The 19,521-nt window shown below is 64.9% G+C and overlaps 2 protein-coding genes across 6 annotated transcripts; one reads left to right on the top strand and one right to left on the bottom strand.

Moving 5' to 3' along the window:
* Positions 1–238: 238 nt before the first annotated feature.
* IDH2 (isocitrate dehydrogenase (NADP(+)) 2) lies at positions 239–4,293 on the bottom strand. Its single transcript, XM_032122859.1, has 11 exons — positions 4,176–4,293; positions 3,216–3,307; positions 2,663–2,828; positions 2,095–2,255; positions 1,867–2,010; positions 1,623–1,759; positions 1,364–1,515; positions 1,177–1,289; positions 989–1,086; positions 777–869; positions 239–425 (listed from the first exon to the last, which is right to left on the bottom strand). Exons 1-11 carry the CDS (start codon positions 4,264–4,266, stop codon positions 338–340), a joined length of 1,335 nt encoding a protein of 444 aa, XP_031978750.1. The 5' UTR covers positions 4,267–4,293; the 3' UTR covers positions 239–337.
* Positions 4,294–9,779: 5,486 nt separating this feature from the next.
* On the top strand, positions 9,780–18,457 carry SEMA4B (semaphorin 4B). 5 transcript variants are annotated; one of them, XM_032122488.1, is made up of 15 exons: positions 9,780–9,845; positions 11,137–11,281; positions 13,776–13,936; positions 14,182–14,244; positions 14,365–14,463; positions 14,568–14,679; positions 14,915–15,031; positions 15,132–15,289; positions 15,483–15,664; positions 15,750–15,900; positions 16,036–16,246; positions 16,327–16,442; positions 16,583–16,746; positions 16,820–16,914; positions 17,058–18,457. In XM_032122488.1, the coding sequence occupies exons 2-15, from the start codon at positions 11,194–11,196 to the stop codon at positions 17,831–17,833; spliced, it is 2,493 nt and encodes an 830-aa protein (XP_031978379.1). In that variant the 5' UTR covers positions 9,780–9,845; positions 11,137–11,193; the 3' UTR covers positions 17,834–18,457. The 5 variants fall into 5 exon arrangements, with proteins under 5 accessions (XP_031978379.1, XP_031978376.1, XP_031978377.1 ...); XM_032122483.1 differs by lacking the exon at positions 9,780–9,845 and adding an exon at positions 10,555–10,923; XM_032122487.1 differs by lacking the exon at positions 9,780–9,845 and adding an exon at positions 10,860–10,943.
* The last annotated feature ends 1,064 nt before the right edge of the window (positions 18,458–19,521 follow it).

A 19,521-nucleotide genomic window follows, 5' to 3' on the forward strand; every position in this document is an offset into this window, starting at 1 on the left:
CCAATGTCAAAATGCTGGAGTGCACGGCCCCCCCCAGGCTGGCAAGGCTGAGCTGAGGGGTCTGGCTGCCCCTCGTGCCTGCATTGTAAAGCTGTGCTGTATGATGTGCTGTGGCTGGGGAGACATTTAATGGCACCACACGGTTATGGGGTACATGAATCAGGACAAACGCACCACCCCCCCCCCCCCCCACCCCCAGCCCTACACACCCCTGCTACAAAGGCTTGAAAAACACTCCTAAGAAAACTTTAGAAAAATTATTCAACTGTTCCTGAGCTGTGTTGGGGAGCTGGGCCCCTCCCAGCCTCATCCATCCCAGAGACAGGGAGGCTGTCCCCTATTTCTTGCCCAGAGCCTTGTCCAGGTTGTTCTTGATGGCATCGAGGAAGTCAGTGGTGTTCACAAAGTGCTCATTCAGCTTCACACTGGGGAGACAGAGGAGGATTGGTGGGGGTCCCTGCCCACCTCCCACAGGCACCACATCCGGGATGAGTCCAGGATGTGGCCCCTGCCCAATCTATCAGCTGTGAATAGCCACCCCGCGTCCCTAGGGACTGTCCAGAGCCCAGTAGCTGCCTGTGGCCACTGTGCACAGCCAGCTCCTGGTCACTTTCCTACCCTTGTGGCTGCCCTGCAGGACCAGCCCGTCCTTGTGGTCACTATGCTGTTCTTGTGGCCACGCCACAGGGTTATTCCACCCTCATGGTCACCCATGCAGCCATGTTGCCCTGGTGCAGGTGGCTGCCCCCGTGCTCTGCCCTGAGAGCCACCCTTACTTGGCAAGGCCGTGGATGCAGCCAGCAAGGTCTTTTGTCATCGTCCCGCTCTCCACTGTGTCCACACAAACCTTCTCCAGTGTCTGCGCAAACCTGGGGACGGCAGCACTGTGGCTCCAGCACGGCTGCCGCCACGGGCCCTGCCACAACTGCGACCAGAGCAGCTGCTGGCAGGGACCCTCACCTGGGGATCCCCACCCCACCCTGCTCACTTGACGAGGTCAGGGTTACTGTCCAGCTTGCCCCGGTGCTCCAGGCCACGCGTCCAGGCGAAGATGCTGGCAATGGGGTTGGTGCTGGTGGGTCGTCCCTGCACAGAGAGTGTGGTCAGCTGTCTGGTGTGGGCACTGTGCTGTGGGCAACCCAGCACAGGCAGCTCACACTGGAAGAGCACGCCCACCTTCTGGTGCTCCCGGTAGTGGCGGGTGACAGTGCCATGGGCAGCCTCAGCCTCGATGGTCTTCCCATCCGGACACACCAGGACAGAGGTCATCAACCCCAGGGAGCCGAACCCTGCGGTGGGATAGGGGTCAGGACAGCTCCCAGGGGTGATGATGCGGAGTGCACTGCACCCTATGCTGCCCCACCTTGGGCCAGGATGTCGGACTGGACATCCCCGTCGTAGTTCTTGCAGGCCCAGACAAAGCCGCCGGAGGATTTCAACATCTGGGCAACCATGTCATCGATGAGCCGGTGCTCGTACCAGATCTTTAGCTTGTCAAACTCCGTCTTGTAATGCCTGGGAGCCCAGGCCAGGGGTCAGCCATGCTCACCCCAGGTGGGTCTCACTGCCAGCACCCCCAGGACAGCCCCCTCAACAGCCCAGATTTCTCCCCAGGTCCATACTTATCGAAGATCTCCTGGAAGATGTCCTTGAAGCGCCCGTCGTAGGCCTTGAGGATGGTGTTCTTAGTGCTCATGTAGAGCGGCCACTTCTTCTGGACAGCGTACTGGAAGCAGCTGTGCGCAAAGCCAGATATGGACTGCAAGGGAAGCATGTGAACCTTATGGGCCCGTCCCTCAGCCTGGCATCTCCCCCAGGGTGGCAAGGCACACTGCCCTGCAGGGACCCCTTGAGCCCCACCAGTACCTCGTCTGTGTTGTACATGCCCATGCCCACGCCGCCGCCGGGGAAGTTGAACACCTCCCACTCCTTGGACCCGCTGCCGTCCTTCGGCGTGAAAACCATCTTGAACGTCCCAGACTTGCTCACGACAAAGTCGGTGGCTTTGTACTGTGGGGGGCCAGGCAGAGTGTCAGGCAGGGACTGAGGGAGCTGCTGGCCAGCCACACGCTACTGGTCCCTGCACTGGCTCACCTGGTCACCGTGGGCATGGCGGCCAATGGTGATGGGCTTAGTCCAGCCGGGCACCAGACGAGGAATGTTCTTGCAGATGATGGGCTCCCGGAACACCGTCCCCCCCAGGATGTTTCGGATGGTGCCATTGGGGCTCTTCCACATCTTCTTCAGCTTGAACTCTGTGGGGCATGCAGAGGTGGGACTCCTGAATGACCCCCCAGCCCCCCTGAAGTACATGGCCCCTGCCAGCACCCAGCTCCACTGTGCCACGGGCTGCTGCCAGACCCTGCTGCAAGGCTGGTCAAGGGGAGGGACAGCCAGCATGAGATCATGACTGGCACGGGGCAGAGGTCAGTGTGTCCCCAGTCCCCCATGGGGTCCCCACACCACCCATGAGCCCCCCCAGGGTGGGGAGAGGGGCACAACACTGGGAATGGTACAGTCCCCAACCCACCAGAAACCTGAGCTGGCAGTGGGAAGGCACCGCTGACCCCAAGGGGCTGTGCACAGACAGAAGGCTCAGCACCCCATGGAGCTGCCAGCATCCCCCGCTGCAGTGGGAGCTCGGCCCCTTGCCCCTGCCCACCTTCCACCCTGGCTTCATCGGGCGTGATGGTGGCACACTTGACAGCCACGCTGTACTTCTGGGTGGCCAGCGCTGAGTCAATGGTGACCTGGTCATCTGTCTTGTCCCGGTGTGGCAGCCCCAGGTCAAAGTATTTTAGCTGGACATCCACGTTGGGCAGGATGAGCTGAGGGGCCAGGAGAGTGTCAGAGTGGGGGGACAGTGCAGGGTCTTGGGACCAGCACCATGGCATGGCCAGCCCTGGCACCCAGCCTGGCCCAGCCTGGCTGCCTGCCCAAGATGGTCCCCCTGGCCAAGATGTTCCTGCTGGCCAGGATGATCCCCCCCGCCTTGAATAGGCCTCCCTGTGTGGGACAGCTCCCGCTGCCCAGGACCACCTCACTTAAAGGTCTTTCTGGTAGTTGTGCCGATTTTAGCACCTGCTTCCTGCAGACAGAGGGACAGAGGTGGGAGGGACAGACAGAGAGCAGCGTAGGGATCACCTGTTCCCTGTACAACCCCCCCAGCTCCACTTGTGGCACACCCGCCCATTCCTGGGGCAGGACCCCATCACCTTCTCCTTAATGAAGGCCCAGATGATTCGTGTCATCTCATCTCCGTCCATCTCCACCACTGGGTTTGCCACCTTGATCCGCTTGTCGGCATCTGGAGAGCAGTGTAGGGGCATGTTGGGGTGCACCCCTGGTCCCACAGCTCCACACCCTTGTATGGGGCTAGGGCATCCTGTGGGCTCTGTCCTGCCAGGTGTGGTGCCACCCTGGCTCAGGGACAGGTACAGGTCAGGTGCAAGCTCCCCGCTGGGGTCTGGGCCAGTTACTGGGGCCAATACTGCTGGAGTGGGGGTCAGAGTGTAAAATCTACTATGTGAGGGGGACAAGAATAGAGACACATTTCTCTCAGAGTGGGACCTGCATGCAAGCCAGGCTGCAATGCCTCAGTCAGATCAAGAACGGGACCAGAATAAGGAGCAGGTGCAGTCCCCTGGGGCGAGACCCAGGCACAAACCAGGGTGCAAATCCCTGTGTGGATCCTGGACCAGGACTAAACCTGGGTGCCAAACTTGTCTGTGGATCAGGCTGTAAAACCCCACGTGGTACCCAGAGCAGAGGTGACCCCTTCTGAGTGGGACCGGAGCACTGCCAGGCAGCAAAACTCTGCATGGCACTGGGAGTAGGAGTGAACCCTCCTGGGGAGCAAAATCTCGCGTTGGTCCGGGACCTTGAACGAACCACCCCCCCTAGGTTCAGAGCAGGTACGAGCTGGAGTGCAAAACGCCACGTGGAACCGGGACCAAACGCCCCAGGATCAGACCTAGCTATAAAACGCGGCGTGGGTCCGCAAATCCCCGCGGACCGTCAGTAAGAGTGAGTCCGGATCCAATTTCTGACACCGCCCCCGAAAAGAATCCGAGCCGCCCCCCCCCCGTGGGTCTGGAGCACACCCCCCTCGTGGCGTGCGCAGCCCCGAGGACACGGGGGTCTCCCCCTAGAGCCCCCCAAGGTTCCCCACTCACAGTGCCGGCGCTGCTCCACGCCGGCGGCGGGGAGCGGGCAGCGGGACAGGCGGCTGAGCGCCGGGGCAGCGCGGAGGTAACGGGCGGCCATGGCGTGGGCGGACACGACGGGGCGGACACGGGGGCGCGGTTCTCTCCGCCCCGGGGCGGGACAGAGCCCCGGCCCCCCCGTGGGGCCCCGCGAGGGCTCTGGAGGGGCCCGCGCGGGGTCCCGCGGTGGGGCTCGGGCCATTGCTGCATCCCGCCCCAACGCCAAAGCACAGAGTGGCCGCGATCCGCTGCGGTCCCCATTCCCATCAAAGGGATGCTGCATCCCTGGGTACATCGGGGTTGCGGATAGGCGGTCAAACCCCACGTGGAACCAGGACCAAACCCACCCGGGATCAAACCCGGCTGTAAAATCGCGTGTGGAATCGGGACCGGGCCCCCCAGGACCAGATCTAGCTGTAAAACTCTGCGTGGGATCGGGACCAACCCCCCACGGAACCTGACTCGGTTGCCAAACCCCACAGGGATCAGGGACCAAACTCCCCCAGGACCTGATCCGGTTGTAAATCCCCTCGTGGAACAGGGAACAAAGCCCCCTGGGACCAGATCCAGCTGCAAAACCCTGCATGGGACCGGGAATGAAACCTGGGGATCAGACCCACGTTTAAAATCCCTCGTGGAACTGGGAATGGCCCCACCCCCTGGGACCAGACCCATTTGCAAAATCCCTGGTGAAACCAGCATCACACTTCCTCAGGATCAAACCCAGCTGTAAAAACCCTCGTAGAACTGGGACCAAACCCGACTGCAAAACCCCGTGTGAAATCGGGGGGTACACTGGGGCTGGGGAATGCAGACATAGCCTGTCCCTACATGGAAGCCGGCGTCCCTGCTCATGGCTGGCGCGTGACTCGGCAGCTGGATCCAGCAGGACAAGGGCAACTGCCACTGTTTCACCAGAGACCTTCACCTTGCCTGGCCTCCGTGTGGGGAGGAGGAGAAGGAGGAGAACGACGGCGACAACGACAATGGGGGTGATGCATACCAGGGGCACCCCGAGAAGGTGCATGGAGTGTGCCAGGGGTGCCAGGAGGCTGCTCAGGCTGGGAATTTGTTGTCCTGCTGTCCCAGCCAAGCCGATGGCTTTTTTTAGCCACATGGGACGGGCAGATCCTGCTCCAGGAGGAAAAACAGCCCTGGAGCTGGCAGTCCCTGGCGAAGGGGCTGGAGGAGCTGTGGCAGTCGTTGACGTCTGCCTGGCTTTAACATTAACCAGAGCAGGAGCCGCAGGACCGCAGTGGCGGGGGGGTCAGCAGTGGTCCGGGGTCCTGGATGTCCCTGCTCCCACCGCCCACCCCGTGGCACCCCGTCCCGCCAGTAGCCCTGCAGCCATATGCCAGCACTGCTCAGGGGCTGCCTGGCTGCCGCCCCAGCTGCCCCCCTGGCTGCCCTTGCCCTGGCCCCGCGGTTGGAGCCGCCCAGTGACCGCAGCGCTGGCAGGACGAGGTTAGGCCAGCGCGGCGGCAGTCCCCCCGCGAGGAGAGGACAAGAGTGGCCATGTGGCAGAGGCCCAGGGAAGGGCCCAAACAAAGGCACCGCCCGTTCATCCCTGGCTGCAGCCCAGCCACCCTCCCTGCTGTGCCACTCCAGCGTCCCCAGCGTGGCCATCCTGGGGAGACCAGAGTGCTGGCAGGGCTGGCTGTGGGGCCGGGACCTCAGGGAGTGATGAGTCCCGCAGGTTTGGGACCCAGCCAGAGCATGAACAAGGACATGGCGGGGGGGCTCCATGTGTTCCCTGCTGCCCGCAGGCAGCCCTGGGTCTGCCCGTGGAGGGGGCACCAAAGGGCTGACAGGGGCCGTGTTTCATTGTGCTGCCCTCAAATGCAAGAAGCCGCAGCACCGCCCAGAGCTGCTGGCCTGCAGGCTGGAGGGGGGGCTGTGTCTCCCCTTCAGCAACCGTCCGACCTCCTGGGGCTGCCAGCATGACCCTGCCTGGGACCCCTCTGGAGACTCCTGCCTGCCCAGCACAGCGGTGTTTCAGTACCCATGATCCCAGCAGCTCTGGGTACTGCTGACGCCCAGCTGCCAGCCACCAGCTCCGAGTGTGCCACTGTGGGGACGCCCATGGCCATGGTATCCCTGAACCCCACAGAGCCACATGTCACTGTGAGGTACCCAGACCCCTGAATTACCCCAAAACTCCCTAAGCTGGTCATCACCACAAGGATCTCGCCATGATGCCTGGGGCCGTGCGCACCAGGTGCCCCCATGGTCATCCCTGCTACCAGGGACCCCCAGTGGGTGCTGCCCCCCAAACCATGCTCCCCAATAGCCTCCCGGTGTTGGAAGCCCCTCAGTGTGCTGGGGCTGAAACACGGAGTCCTGGGCACACCAGCATGACCCCATCAACGCCGGTACTATCGCAGAAACCACGGCGGGGCAGAGACAGGCGCCTCCAGTTCCCGCCCCCAGCACTGGGGATGACTCCCCAGCCAGGAGCAGCCGCCCCCAGCCCTCGCTCCCCCGGGGCCCCCGGCGCGGTGGCGGGGCCGGGGCGGGCCGGGGCGGGGCCGGGAGGGGCGGGCCGGCCCTTTGTTGTGCTGCGGGCGGAGCCCTCCGGAGCCGCCCCCGCGCCGCCCCGCAACGCCGGCGGGGGGGGGAAACACCCCGGAGCCGCCCCCGCTGCCGGCGGCTCCTGCCGCGCCTCGGAGTCGCCGAGCGGGTGAGCAGCGGGGGGGCACCGGGCACGGGATGCGTGTGAGAGGAGTGAGCGTGCAAGGGGCGTGCGTGTGCAAGGGGCGTGCACGGGCGGGTGCGCGGGGTGCGTGCACAGAGCTGTGCGAGGGGAGGCGTGTGCACGTGCACGGGGGTCCCCGAGGGACACGTGCGCGGGGCTTTGCGGAGGGGCCGGGGGTGCGGGTGGATGTGGGAACGTGCGTGTGTGTGACAGCGTGTGTGCATCGGTGTGTGGCCGTGTGTGTGTGCGCCTGGGTGTGCCTGCGAGAGTTTGCGTGTGCCTGTGTACGCGTGTGTGTGCGTGTGCAAGCGTGTGAGCTCTGTGTGCGTGTGCAGGCTGCAGGCACACCGGGGGCCATTCCCACAGCCTGTTCCCAGACCTGTGTTTGCCGCCCAGGGCGTGAACACCCCGTGACCTCTCTGCGTGTGTTTACATGTGCTGGCTGTGCGTACGCCAGGGCTCGGCCGAGGGTGCGGAAGCGCACACATGGTGCTCAAGACAGGCGTCACAGGCTGCTCACAGGGAGGCATGCTGATGCACGCTCCGGACTCGGACATGCGTGTGTGTGGCGTGTCCCACGTGTGTGATGTGCCCTGGATACCTGGGGGGTGCACATGTGCTGTGTGTCCCAGACATGTGGCCACAGCACCTGAGGAGGTGTTGGTGCCCAGGCAGCCCCTGGTCTTGGGGTGCAGGGAGGGTTGGGGTCCCATGGGCTTTTGGGTCACCCCTTGGGCCTCAGTGCCTGCTCTGGCTGGGACTGCAGCTGCTTAGGGGGCTGGCACCCCCTCTGACCCCAAGGAGCACTGGGGCAAGGGTAGTGAGAGTGCCACAGGACCGAGAGTGCCATGGGGCTGAGGAGACCAGTGCTGGTTTGGGCTTTGCAGAGTCAGGACTGGCTGGGAAGGGGGCACCCATCCCTGAGCCTGGACCCCCTCATTCCTGCACTCCAGGGAGCTGACATGCCTGTGCTTGGAGCCCACCACCTCACTGCCCCCCAATGGTGCTCACTGGCTGGGGTTTCTGCTGGCTCTTCCCTGCCCTGTACTAGGGCTGCCAAACAAGGAGTGGGGGTCCAGGGCAGCACCCCGTGTATCCTGTAGCCCCTCAGGCAGGCAGTGTGGGGGTGCGAGCAGTGTGGGGTGCAGGCAGGTGCTGGCATCCCAGGGGACCAGGTGGACTGTAGGGATACGCTGTGGTCCTCAGAACTGAGTCTGCCATCGTGCAGGAGTGATGGGAGCAATGAGACAGGCATGTGTTGTGGGGTACCCAGTGCCCTGGGTGCAGGTCCCCCGCAGCGTCCTGCCAGGGCAAAGGGGATGCTCTGGGGCAGTGGGGAGCTGGCTGTGTGCCACCATCAGACAGCACCGGCACCGCAGCCAGGAGGTTCTGGCAGTAGGGTCTGAGCTCACAGCGGGCCAGAGAGGTAGGGGGGCAGCCCAGCTTGGCCCCGTGGGAGGCCCTTGGCTCAGGCAGGGTGTAACAGCCGGTGCACATGGAATGGGGGATGCTCCGGGGCCCCGTGGGGAGCCCTGTCAGGCCAGAGGCTCCCCCAGCCCCTCGTCCTGCTTGAGGCCCCTCCCAGGAGGCTGTCAGGATGCAGCAAAGCGGAGCCGTGTGCTCCAGCTGCGGCCATGCGGCTGGGTATCCCTGCTCCGGTGAGACCCGCAATCTCCGAGCAGCCGGCGCTGAGCAGCTGGGGCTGGAGCATCTGTGTGACTGTGCAGGGCCCGCAGCCGCGCTCTGCAGGTGTGCGTGCATGTGTGCTCACACACCGTGCGTGTGCATGGCTGAGAGGAGGCACTGCCGGCTGCTGTCTGGCAGCTCCCAGCAGCCAGCCGAGCCGGGGGCGTGCGTGTGAGCCCTGGAAGGTGGGGAGAGCCCGGGCGTGTGGGCTGTGTGCAAGCCGGTTGCAGGTCTCTGAGCAGGGGCCATTCCCGTGCTGCCAGCCATGCTGGGGCTGGCTGCAGAGGAATGTGGGAGCTCGTGGGCAGCAGTAGCAGCAGCGTCGAGGCACACGCAGCCCTGTCCCCGCTCTGCAGACAGCAGCAGCACCATTCCATCACCACCTTCCCAGGCACCCACTGCCAGTGGGAACAGGGTGGCGGGCACTGGTGTGGGAATTTGGTGCAGAAACCACTTCCCTGCCTGCCTGCTGACCCCAGGCCACAGGTTTTGGTGCTGCCCAGACACCCAGAGAGGTTTCCCCATTGCCGGCAGCGGGCGGGGAGGGTGGCACAGCCGCCGCACTGGTGCGTGCCAATGCCTGCAGCAGGGCGTGGGGCACGCACAGGCCTGCGCGAGTGCAGAGCAGGGCAGGGTGCTGCGGGTGCCCCCGGCGCTGCCCCGCTGGCAGCTGCGTGGGCAGGACGGGAGATAAATGGGAGTTTGGCGTAAACAGCCCTGGCTGCCAGCAGCACTGGAGTAGTGCTTAAAGGCACAGGCTCCGGCCTGGTTCTGCTGCCTGTTCCTGGCCTTCCTCCCTGCCTGCTCCTGCCCTTCTTTTCCTCCCTGCCTGTCCCTTCCCTCCTGCTCCTGCCCTCCCTGCTCACCCCAGAGAAGCTGCCCTCCCCACAGGGGCTCTTGTCCTCACTGCGTGCCATCACACCAGGGTGCTGACACAACACTACCATGGCCATGCACAGGTGACAACCAGGTCCCTGGAGCCCCCCAAGATGCCATGAGGTGGCATGGGATAGGGAGCTATGGCTGCAGGGTGAGTGTCTGCTCCCACCCCATTCAGGGTGACGTGGAGTCCTGTCCTGTCCTGTGCCACTTCCCGGGCAAAGGGTGCTGATAAGGCTGGGGTGGAGCTGTGGGACTGTCCCAGGCCTGGGAAGGAGCGTCGGGCTCCGTCAAGAGCAGCGGGAGCTGTGGGGACAGGAAGGGAGCAAGGTCGAGTTGGGGCAGAGGGGCACCCCAGAGCCCCAGCCCCTGGACATCAGGTATGGCCTGTGAGCGGGCACCATCCAGCAGTGCCAAGCGGGAAGAGTGGGGGAGTATGGGCACAGCTGTCCTAAGAGTGTGGGCACAGACATCTAAGGAGTGTGGATACAGTTGTCCCAGGAGTGTGGGGAACATTTCTCCTGGGTGGGGTCTTCTCAGTGGGTCCCACCATTGGGGTCCAGGGCTGGGACTGACCAAGAAGGACATGGGAAGCTCTGCCCCACACTGGGAGGGCAGCACTGGGTACCCTGGCCCCAGGAGAGCTGCCTACTGCAGGGGAATCCCTGGACCCCATCCCTCTGTCCCCTCTGTCCCCGTTGCCATGGTGATATAAGGAGTTGTCATTAATAACAGTTGCGTGGGAGCTGCTGGCCGGGTGGGCAGTGTTCTGAGGGCTGTGGGGGCTGTGAGCCCTCCCCACACCCTGGCCAGGGACAGAGCCCACCAAAGGCCAGGCAGAGGATCTTGCCCAGCACTACTTGCTCGGCAGCATGGCCACACCGGGACCCCTGGGACGGGCACAGGGGCTGGCAGGGATGTGTCGCCCGTGCCGAGTGCTACCTGTGGGGACACCGGTGCCAGCCAGGTCTGCCCGTGGTGGGGCAGGCACAGGCACCCCGTGGTACCCCATCGCTCCCGAGGGGAGGGCAGGGAGCGCTGGGCTGTGCTGGCCAGAGCCCCCAGCCCCAGCAGAGTGCCCGTGGGGCACCGCTGAGGGGCTAGGGGGTGGCTCTGGTAGCAGCCATGGGGCCGAGCTGTTCCCAGGACAGTAAGACACACCCGGGACAGTCTTTCCGGCGACAGCATGATATACTCCCAGCCAGCCCCTCCTGGAACCCCTCGGCCCCCTCTCCACGGGATCCCTGCCGCGGGGATGGAGGAGGTTGCAGGGAGTCCCCAGCTGCCGGGGACAAAGCCCCGTCCCCTCCGGACCGTGACGGCCGCTGGGCGGGGGCTGAGGCCGGGTCCCGCTGGGGCGGGGTGGGGGCGGTACCGGCGGGGAACCGTCCGCCTCCTCTTCCGAGCGGCCCACCCCGCCCGGGGCACCGGCGGGGCTGGGGCAGCTGGAGCGGATCGGTACGGCCGGGAACGACTGGGTACGGCTCGGGGACAGATCAGTAAGGCTCGGTCCGGTTCGGTTCGGTCCGGCCGGGCGGGGCTCCGACCGTGGCTGCTACGCCCGGTGCCGAGCGGCGGGCGGGCAGCCCCGGGGCGGGCGGGGCGGCGCTGGGCGGGCGGCGGGGCCGGGCCGTGCCGTACCAAGCCGCTGAGCCCCTTCTCTCCCCGCAGGTCTGCAGCGCCCGGGCGGCTTCGCGGCCGCGGCGGAGCCCCGCGGCTCGGTCCGGGATGGCGGCGCGGCCAGTGCTGCCGGTCCTGGCGGCGCTGCTGCTCTCGGCGGCTCCGGAGCCTGTCCCGCGGGTCAGCCTGCCCTACGGTGAGTGTCCGCCGACCTTCGGTGGGTGAGGGTCCCCTGGCACCGGGGAAGGGAGTCAGGCCCCGCCGAGGGCTCCGGCTGGCGTCTCCCCCGGGGCGGCGGAGCGTCCCGCGTCCCCCCGGGCTCTCTACGCCGCGTGGAAACGCCGTGTGACACTGCCGAGGCTGCACAGCCCCGCCAGCTCCCCAGGACACGGGGAACCCTCTGTCCGCGGGACGTGGAGCAAGGGCTGGGGCAGAGCCTCGGGGATGCTGCGGGGTGTAGGGACACGCACCCTGTGTCCAGACCGACACCGAGGGTGGGTGTGTCTGGGGCACTCAGGGGTACTTGTGCCTCCGCAAGCAGGGCAGTGGTGGCAGCCGTGTTCGGTACAAGATGGGGTGGGCTGAGCCGGCCGGGGGACTCTCCCCGTGGGCTCCCTCCCTGCTCAGTATGTCCCTGGGGTGGGGGACACGCCACAGCCCCTTACTGTGCAGTGCTCGGCTCTGGACAGCTCTGAGCCCCACTGCAACCACCTGTCAGCTGCATGGCCCCAAAGTGCTGGGGGCTGCACTGGGCAGGAGCCAGGGAAGGGCATCTAGGAGGGTGCTGGGCCAGGACAGAGCTGTAACGAGTGAGGGGCCTGGTTGCAGCCCCCTCCTGCCCTGCAGATCCCCCCAGCAGCTGGCACAGGGTGAGCGAGCAGTGGGGCGTGCTGCTTGGCCTCAGCCCTGGCAGCTGTGCCATGTGGGGGAGCTAGCCACGGCTGTGCTGCCAGAAGGTGGCTGGATCCAGCTGCTGCTGGCCAGCAAAGCCCATCCCATCCTGTGCTGGGTGGCCTGGGAGAGTGCCATGGTTTGGGCAGCTGGGAGCACTCCCTGGCTCAGCATGCTGCAGCTCACTGGTATAGATGTGGCCCCACCACATGCTCCCATGACCACTGGCCACGGCCGTGGTGGCACCAGCAGATGTGGGACCTGCTGAGCTGGACAGGAGGCTGGGATCCAGTGAGACAACCAGCTCGGCATCATGCCATGCTGTGCTGTGCCGTGTTGAGCCACGCTGCCTGGCCCTGCCTGCACAGACCGGTTCTGCCCCGCACTCTGCACACCTGTAAAGCTGTGGGAGCTGTGGGGCTGCAGCCACGGGCAGTCCCTGGGGATCCCAGCCTGGACCCCAGCGATGCGGGAGGAGCTGGGCAGGGAGCACGGGCCAGTGGCCAGTGTGTGCCCGGTGGTGGCTCCCGTGGAGCGCGGCCTTGTGGGGCTGCGGTTGGTGGGAGGGAGGAGCTGGGAGCTGCTCCCCTGGGAGCACTGGATGTGCCTGCAGCAGGTTTGTCTGGAAGAAGCAGGTCTTGTCCTGACAGGTCCCTTGGCAGCCACACCAGCAGCTAGCTCCCCATGCTGGCACAGCACCGCAAGGCGCAGGGGCCCCACTGCCCCTCCGCTGCCCTGCCCACCACGGGCGGCATTACCCTGCCACTGGCATGCAGGACCCCTCACAGAAGGATGCCCTGGGCTGTTGGCTTCTTCCTTTCTGCACCACTGTGGGAGAGCTGGGGTGGTGCTTGGGCCACCTGAGCCCCTCGGAGTGGGGGAGATGCTGCCCATCTAGAGGCATCTGGGGTTTGTGGAGCGATGGGAGGTGAGAGCCACGGGGTCCCACCCCACAGCACCATTGCCCCACAGGTCCTTGAGCCCTCACACTGATTCTCACCAGTCATGGCCTGGCAGGAGCTCCGGGGTTATCCTGGCAGGACTCTGGGAGCAAGCAGGGGGTTGGGGGAGGTCAGGGAGTCCCCAGAGTATCAGGGGTCAGGGAGTTGGCAGTGTGAGTCAGCCCTACGTGTCCCATTCACTCAGCCAGGCCCATCTGATTCAGAGCGGCGGGAGGAGAGGAAAGGCTTCCGGGGCCAGGCCACCCACGCGGGACAGGACGGGATGGGATGGGACAGGACAGGCGCTCCCTGACTCAGCATGGCCACTGCCCCATGTCCGGCATGGGCTGAGCCCCGCGGGCCGGTGTGGACAGCACCAGGCTGAGCCCCGCATCCAGCACCTGCAGCACTGGGCTGAGCCCTGTCTCTGGCAGAGGCTGAGCCCTTCGGGCTGGGGCAGGAAGATACTCCCGGCACTCACCTCCCCCTGCGGTGAGGTTGGGGTCCCTGTGGGCCTAGGCTGGGCTGAGCTTCCCATGCTGCAGGGTTGAGCTCTAGGGCTGGACGTGGCTGGGCAGCTGCCCCAGTGCTAGGCAAGGCTGTTGTGGCGTCCTCGGGGCCTGGACACAGCTGTGCCTCGTGGGTGCCCTTGGGCACTACTGCGGCCCTGTGCAGTTCACTGCAGTGTGTGGTGACACACGTGTCTGGCAGTGTGGGCAGAGCCGGATCTGGCCCTGGCTGCTCCGGGTGGGTGGCATGGCCAAGGTGCTGGGCAGAGGGGCAAGGAGCAGCCATGGTGCAGGGTCCTGGGGGTCAGGCACCAGCACGAGGCTGATGCCTGTCGCTCTTGCCCCACAGACTCAGCCGAGAGAGTAGTGCGGCGCTTTGAGGCACCTGGTGTGTCCAACTACACGGCCCTCCTGCTGAGCCCGGACGGTGGGACCCTCTACCTGGGGGCGCGGGAACTGCTCCTCACCCTCAACACCAGCAACTTTCAGCCCAGCTCCCCAGTTCGTAGGGTGAGCCCAGGGATGGGCTGGGCTGCCCTTGGGGAGGGAGGGGGCACCCAACTAGCTGGAGTGCAGGGGATGCCCTCCCCGTCAGCATTTCGGGTCTGTGTGAGCCATCACGCATTCAGGAGCAACTGCCCCAGAGCAGGATGTTTGAGGTGGGGAGGATGTGGTTGCTATGAACAAGCCGAAGGAGTGTGTCCGTGGACCAGCCAGGGATGGGGGGGCTCCCAGTGACTGTCGCTTCTCCACAGCTGCTGTGGAGTGCAGATGAGGAGAAGAAGAGGCAGTGTGTGTTCAAAGGCAAGGACCCCCAGGTGAGCCCCATTGCCAGCAGGCATCGGGGGCTGTGGTGGGAGTGGGCAGTGCCCTGTGTGGGGTGGGTGTGGGTGAGACAGCTGAGCCAAGGGCTGAGTTGGGTCCTCTGACCCCCACAGAGGGACTGTCACAACTACATCAAGCTGCTGCTGCAGCTGAACAGCACCCACCTGTACACCTGTGGGACCTGCGCCTTTAGCCCGGCTTGCGCCTACATTGTGAGTACAGGAACAGGATCCCCTGCAGGTCCCCCTATACCATCAGGGCCCTTCAGTGGGGTCCTTGGCACTGGGACAAGTGCTACAGCCTCATCCTGCTGCAGAACGTGCAGCACTTCAGCCTGGAGCGGGACGCATCGGGGAAGGTGGTATTGGAGGACGGGAAGGGACGCTGTCCCTTTGACCCTGAGTACCGCTCCACAGCTGTCATGGTCGGTAAGGCACAACACCCTGGGACCCTTGCCCTTCCTCCTTGCACTGCCTCTGTGCCACCCTGGAACCCTCACCCTCCCTGCAGTGCCCTGGGACCTTTGCCCTCCTTCCTGTGCCTCCCCCTCCCTGCGTCTGCCCGGCCAAGCTGAGCCAAGGCCAGGCTATCACAGACCCCAGCAGGAAGCAGGCTCGTGCTGGTGGCGCATGGCAGGTCCCAGCGGGAATATGTCTTTGGCAGACGGCGAGCTCTACGCCGGGACCGTCAGCAACTTCCAGGGCAATGAGCCGACCATCTCCCGCAGCCAGGAGAGTCGCATCGCCCTCAAGACCGAGAACTCTCTCAATTGGCTGCAAGGTGAGTGCCGGGGCTGGCACGCCTGGTTGGGGTCCCTCTCCCCCAAGGGGTGGGAGGTGAGGGATGGGGCCAGTGGTGCTGAGGGTCCTTGTGCCCCCAGACCCAGCGTTCGTGGGCTCAGCCTACCTGCGGGAGAGCCTCCCTGCTGGCAACCCCGAGGGCGACGACGACAAGGTCTACTTCTTCTTCAGTGAGACCGGGAAGGAGTTTGACTATTTTGAGAACACCATCGTCTCCCGCATTGCACGTGTATGCAAGGTAGGCATAAGGCAGCAGGGCTGTGTGGGGGCTGTGCCTGGGGTGTGACTCACTTCTGGGGCGGGGGGGGATGTGGTACCATCCTGCATATCTCCAGCCCTTGGTGCCTGGACCCCTGCTCCATTCACTCAGCCCGTGGGGTTCCCTGCGGCTATGGCCATGGCATCGCACCCTGACCTACTGTGCTGTGCAGGGGGACCAGGGCGGGGAGCGCGTGCTGCAGCGGCGGTGGACAACCTTCCTGAAGGCACAGCTGCTCTGCTCACACCCTGAGGACGGGTTCCCCTTCAACGTGCTGCAGGACATCTTTGTGCTCACCCCGGGCGAGCTGCACTGGAGGGAGACACTCTTCTACGGTGTCTTCACCTCGCAGTGGTGAGTGGTGGGGACCCAGGGCAGCATGGGGGGCTCGTCAGAGCCAGGGCCTGATCTTGCCATGGGCTCTGCCTCTCCCCACCAGGAACAAGGGTGGACTGGGCAGCTCGGCCGTCTGCGCCTTCCCCATGCGCAGTGTGCAGCGTGCCTTTGGTGGGCTCTACAAGGAGGTGAACCGCGAAACGCAGCAGTGGTACACAGACACCGGCCCTGTACCAGAGCCCCGGCCAGGCATGGTAGGTGGTCGCTTGGCGCCTGCCTAAGCACAGGGTGCAGCACTGCCCCCGTTGCTCTCCTGGTCCCAGTGGCTGCCACAGCATGGTACCCACCCACTTCCCCAGGCCCTGCTGAGCCCCTTCCTTTCCCTGCAGTGCATCACCAGCCACACACGGCACCTGAAGATCAATTCATCACTGCAGATGCCAGATCGGGTGCTGAACTTTATCAAGGACCACTTCCTGATGGACAGCCCCGTGCGCAGCCAGCCCCTGCTGCTGCAGAGCCACCGGCGCTACCAGCAGATCGGCGTGCACCGTGCGCAGGGCCTGCACAGCACCTATGATGTCCTCTTCCTGGGCACGGGTGGGTGCAGGCGGGCTCTGGCGGGGCAGGGTGTGTACCATGCACCCCAGCCCTGTTCAGCACAGCCCCTCTGTTTGCAGATGATGGGCGGCTGCACAAAGCTGTGCGGGTGAACCACGGAGTGCACATCATTGAGGAGATCCGCCTCTTCCCTGCTGGGCAGCCCATTCTCCAGCTGCTGCTGGACCAGGACCAGGCAGGAGCCAGGGCAAGGGGGGCACTGGGGGCTCAGCCTGCTTGGGGCAGGTCCTGTTTGTGGGCTGGGGGACAGAGACCTGGGAAGTCAGGGGTGTGCAGAAGCCCACCCTGCTGACCCCAGCATGTCCCCTCCCGCAGGGCCTTGTCTATGCAGCCACCTACACAGCAGTGGCCCAGGTGCCCTTTGCCAACTGCAGCCTGTACCGCAGCTGTGGGGAATGTGTGCTGGCACGGGACCCCTTCTGCGCCTGGAGCCGGGGTGCCTGCCGCAGGGTCACCCCACATCCCCCGGCACATCCACAGTAAGTGCTGCACCCTCTTCCATCCCCCTGCACCTCACGGCACCCTACTGCCCTGCCCTCACTCTGTTCCCAGGCTCTGGGCACAGGACATCGAGGATGCTGACACGGAGCGGCTCTGCCAGCTGGCCAATGCCTCCCAGCCCCGTCCTCGCATCCTCCTGCCCCCAGGTGAGCTCCCACTGGTGCTGCTGTGTGAGCACGTGTCCCGGGGGCTCCCACACACCCCAGACTCCTGCTCCACCACACTCCCATCAGCCCCCTGCCCACAGCTGGGGTCCCCTCCCTGATGTCCCCATGGGTTCTATCTGCAGCCTCAGGTGCACCGTGCCAGCAGATCCAGCTGCCTCCCAATGCGGTGCGGCCGCTGCCGTGCCGGCTGCTCTCCAACCTGGCCTCACGGCGCTGGCTGCATGATGGGGCACCTGTCAACGCCTCCTACCTGGTGCTGCCCGACGGGGCCCTCATTCTGGTGGGCAGCCCAGAGCGTGCAGGCACCTATGAGTGCTGGTCACTGGAGGAGGGATTCCGCAAGCTGATGGCCAGCTACTGCGTGGGCGTGCAAGAGCCAGCCCTTGGGCCACCAGACTCTGGCAGGAAGGTGGCTGCTGGCCGCGACACCCTGGAGACAGTCAGCACATCCCGGAGCACGTCAGCGGTGGGAAGTGCTGCAGCACGGCTGGACGGCAAGACCTACTGGACTGAGTTCCTGGTGATGTGTGTGCTCTTTGCTGCTGCCGTCCTCGTGCTGGCCTTCTTTGTCCTGCACCGGCATCGTGACGGCATGAAGGCCTTGCTGGAGCCCAGTGACCCTGGCAGGCACCAGAAGCCGCCCCGCAAGCCAGTGGAGAGTCTGCCCCTGAATGGCAGCAGCCTGCCTAGCGCGGCTCCTGAGCACAAGGGCTACCAGGCCCTGCAGGACAACTACATTGTCAGTACCCCCGTGCATGAGCCCCCAGGACCCCCACGCACCTTCTCTGAGTCAGAGAAGAGACCTCTCCATGTCCGGGACAGCTTCGTGGAGGTGTCTCCCGCCTGCCAAAGACCCCGGGTGCGCCTGGGCTCCGAGATCCAGGACTCAGTGGTGTGAGGGGGATGAGAGCCAAGCCCTTACCCACGACCTCCTCTGCTCTGCTGAGCCTCGCCGGACCGTGAGCCACAGCTGGGGTCCGTGTTGTCTGTGTGTGCATGCCCAGAGCCTGGCACCCACACTCTGCAGCAGCACCCACCAGCCAGTGGGGTCTAAACCCTCGTGGGCTCCCTGGGCATCATCTTGGTACTGGTGGCTGTGGGTGTGAGGGGTGCCACATGCCTTCCAGGGACCTGCAGGACGGTTCCAGCCCAGTGTCCCTGCTGCAGGGATAGACACGGTTCCTGGCTCAGGCTGCTGGTGCGGCCCCAGCTCTGCTGGGCCCTGACCCCCTCTATGCAGAGGGCAGGAGGGGGCAGCCGCAGACCCCTCGTGCCCCAACTCACTGTGACGTCCCGCTGTGGGACCCAGGGCCACACGTGCGGCTGGGCGGTGCCAGCCCCGCGGCATGTGCTGTGTGTCTGTGCTTGGTTCGTTTTTAATATGTGGAAAATGTGAATTGTGTCCGGGGAAGGGTAGCTGGGAGCAGCTTCCCCCACGCTGGGTGGGCAGGGACACCCCCGCGGCCCCATGTGCGTGTGAGGAAACGTCTGTTGTTTTTATATAAAGTCCTTCAGACACGTGTGTGTGCGGCAGGGCTGAGTGCCTTCCTAGGCCAGAACCATCCCAGTTAACCCCATGGAGAGGAGCCATGTCTGCCTCTCACTGCAGTTGGAGGAAGATCTGCCCATGGCTTCAGAGGGAGCCAGAGGACTTTCCTGGCCATCAGATCTGCGGAGTTCCCTCCTCATGTGCTTGGCTGAGCGTTGGGCCAGGGCACGCTGCAGGGACAGTGGCTGTGTGCCTGTGGAGGAACACTGCCTGGGGCTGTGCCGACAGTCCCTGTGACCTGCTGGCATGCTGTCACTCGGGCAGCCCTCGGCTGTCCTGGGGCTGTTGTGCCTGGAGGCCCGTGCTGTGGCAGTGTGGTGCAGGCAGAGCAGGGAGTCCCTGTGGTGGGGGAGCACAGAGCACTGGGGTGATGCCATCCTGGTATCATAAGAAACAGCAGAAGGCAGAGGTGACCAGGAGTAAGAAAATTTGGTGCCTGGGGCTGGGAGGAGGGCAGCCCCCAGCAGGAAAGAGGCTGTGAGAGCCCCCTTCCCAGGACTACAGTGTTGTGCTACATGTGGGACCCACTGCCTGCCCAGGGAGCACCAGGTCCTTGTCCCCATCCCACTTTGCTGTGGGCAGACCCTGGACGCTTTGCCAGCAGGACCTGACTCCATGGTGGCTGCGGGCCAGGACTGGGATTGCAGTGCAGTGCTGCTTTTGAGCCCTCACACAACTGGGAAGCACCAGCAGTGCCAGGTCAGGGCTGGGGGAAATGGTGAGCTCCACACAGAGCTGGCGTGTCCAGGCAGGATTCCCCCGAGGGACCAGCACTGCCTTGCTCCCAGCTGGACCCATGCACTGAACTTCCTGCACAGCCTGTTCTGGGACATCAAAAAAGCCACTGGAGGCGTTGGCTGGTGAGCTTCCAGCAGACATGGCCCTGGGGCTGCAGGGGCACAGGCCTCTCAGCGTGCAGATACCGTCAGCACCATGGGGCAGTGAGCTGGAAGGGCTGGCAGCGCCAGGAGCAGGAGCCACTGTGTGAGAAACAGCCATGCCAAAGCCCTGAGAGCCATCAGCTGCTTTGCCCCAGC

This window comes from Corvus moneduloides, chromosome 13 (genome assembly GCF_009650955.1).
Source record: "Corvus moneduloides isolate bCorMon1 chromosome 13, bCorMon1.pri, whole genome shotgun sequence".
In the NCBI taxonomy this organism is placed as follows: domain Eukaryota; kingdom Metazoa; phylum Chordata; class Aves; order Passeriformes; family Corvidae; genus Corvus; species Corvus moneduloides.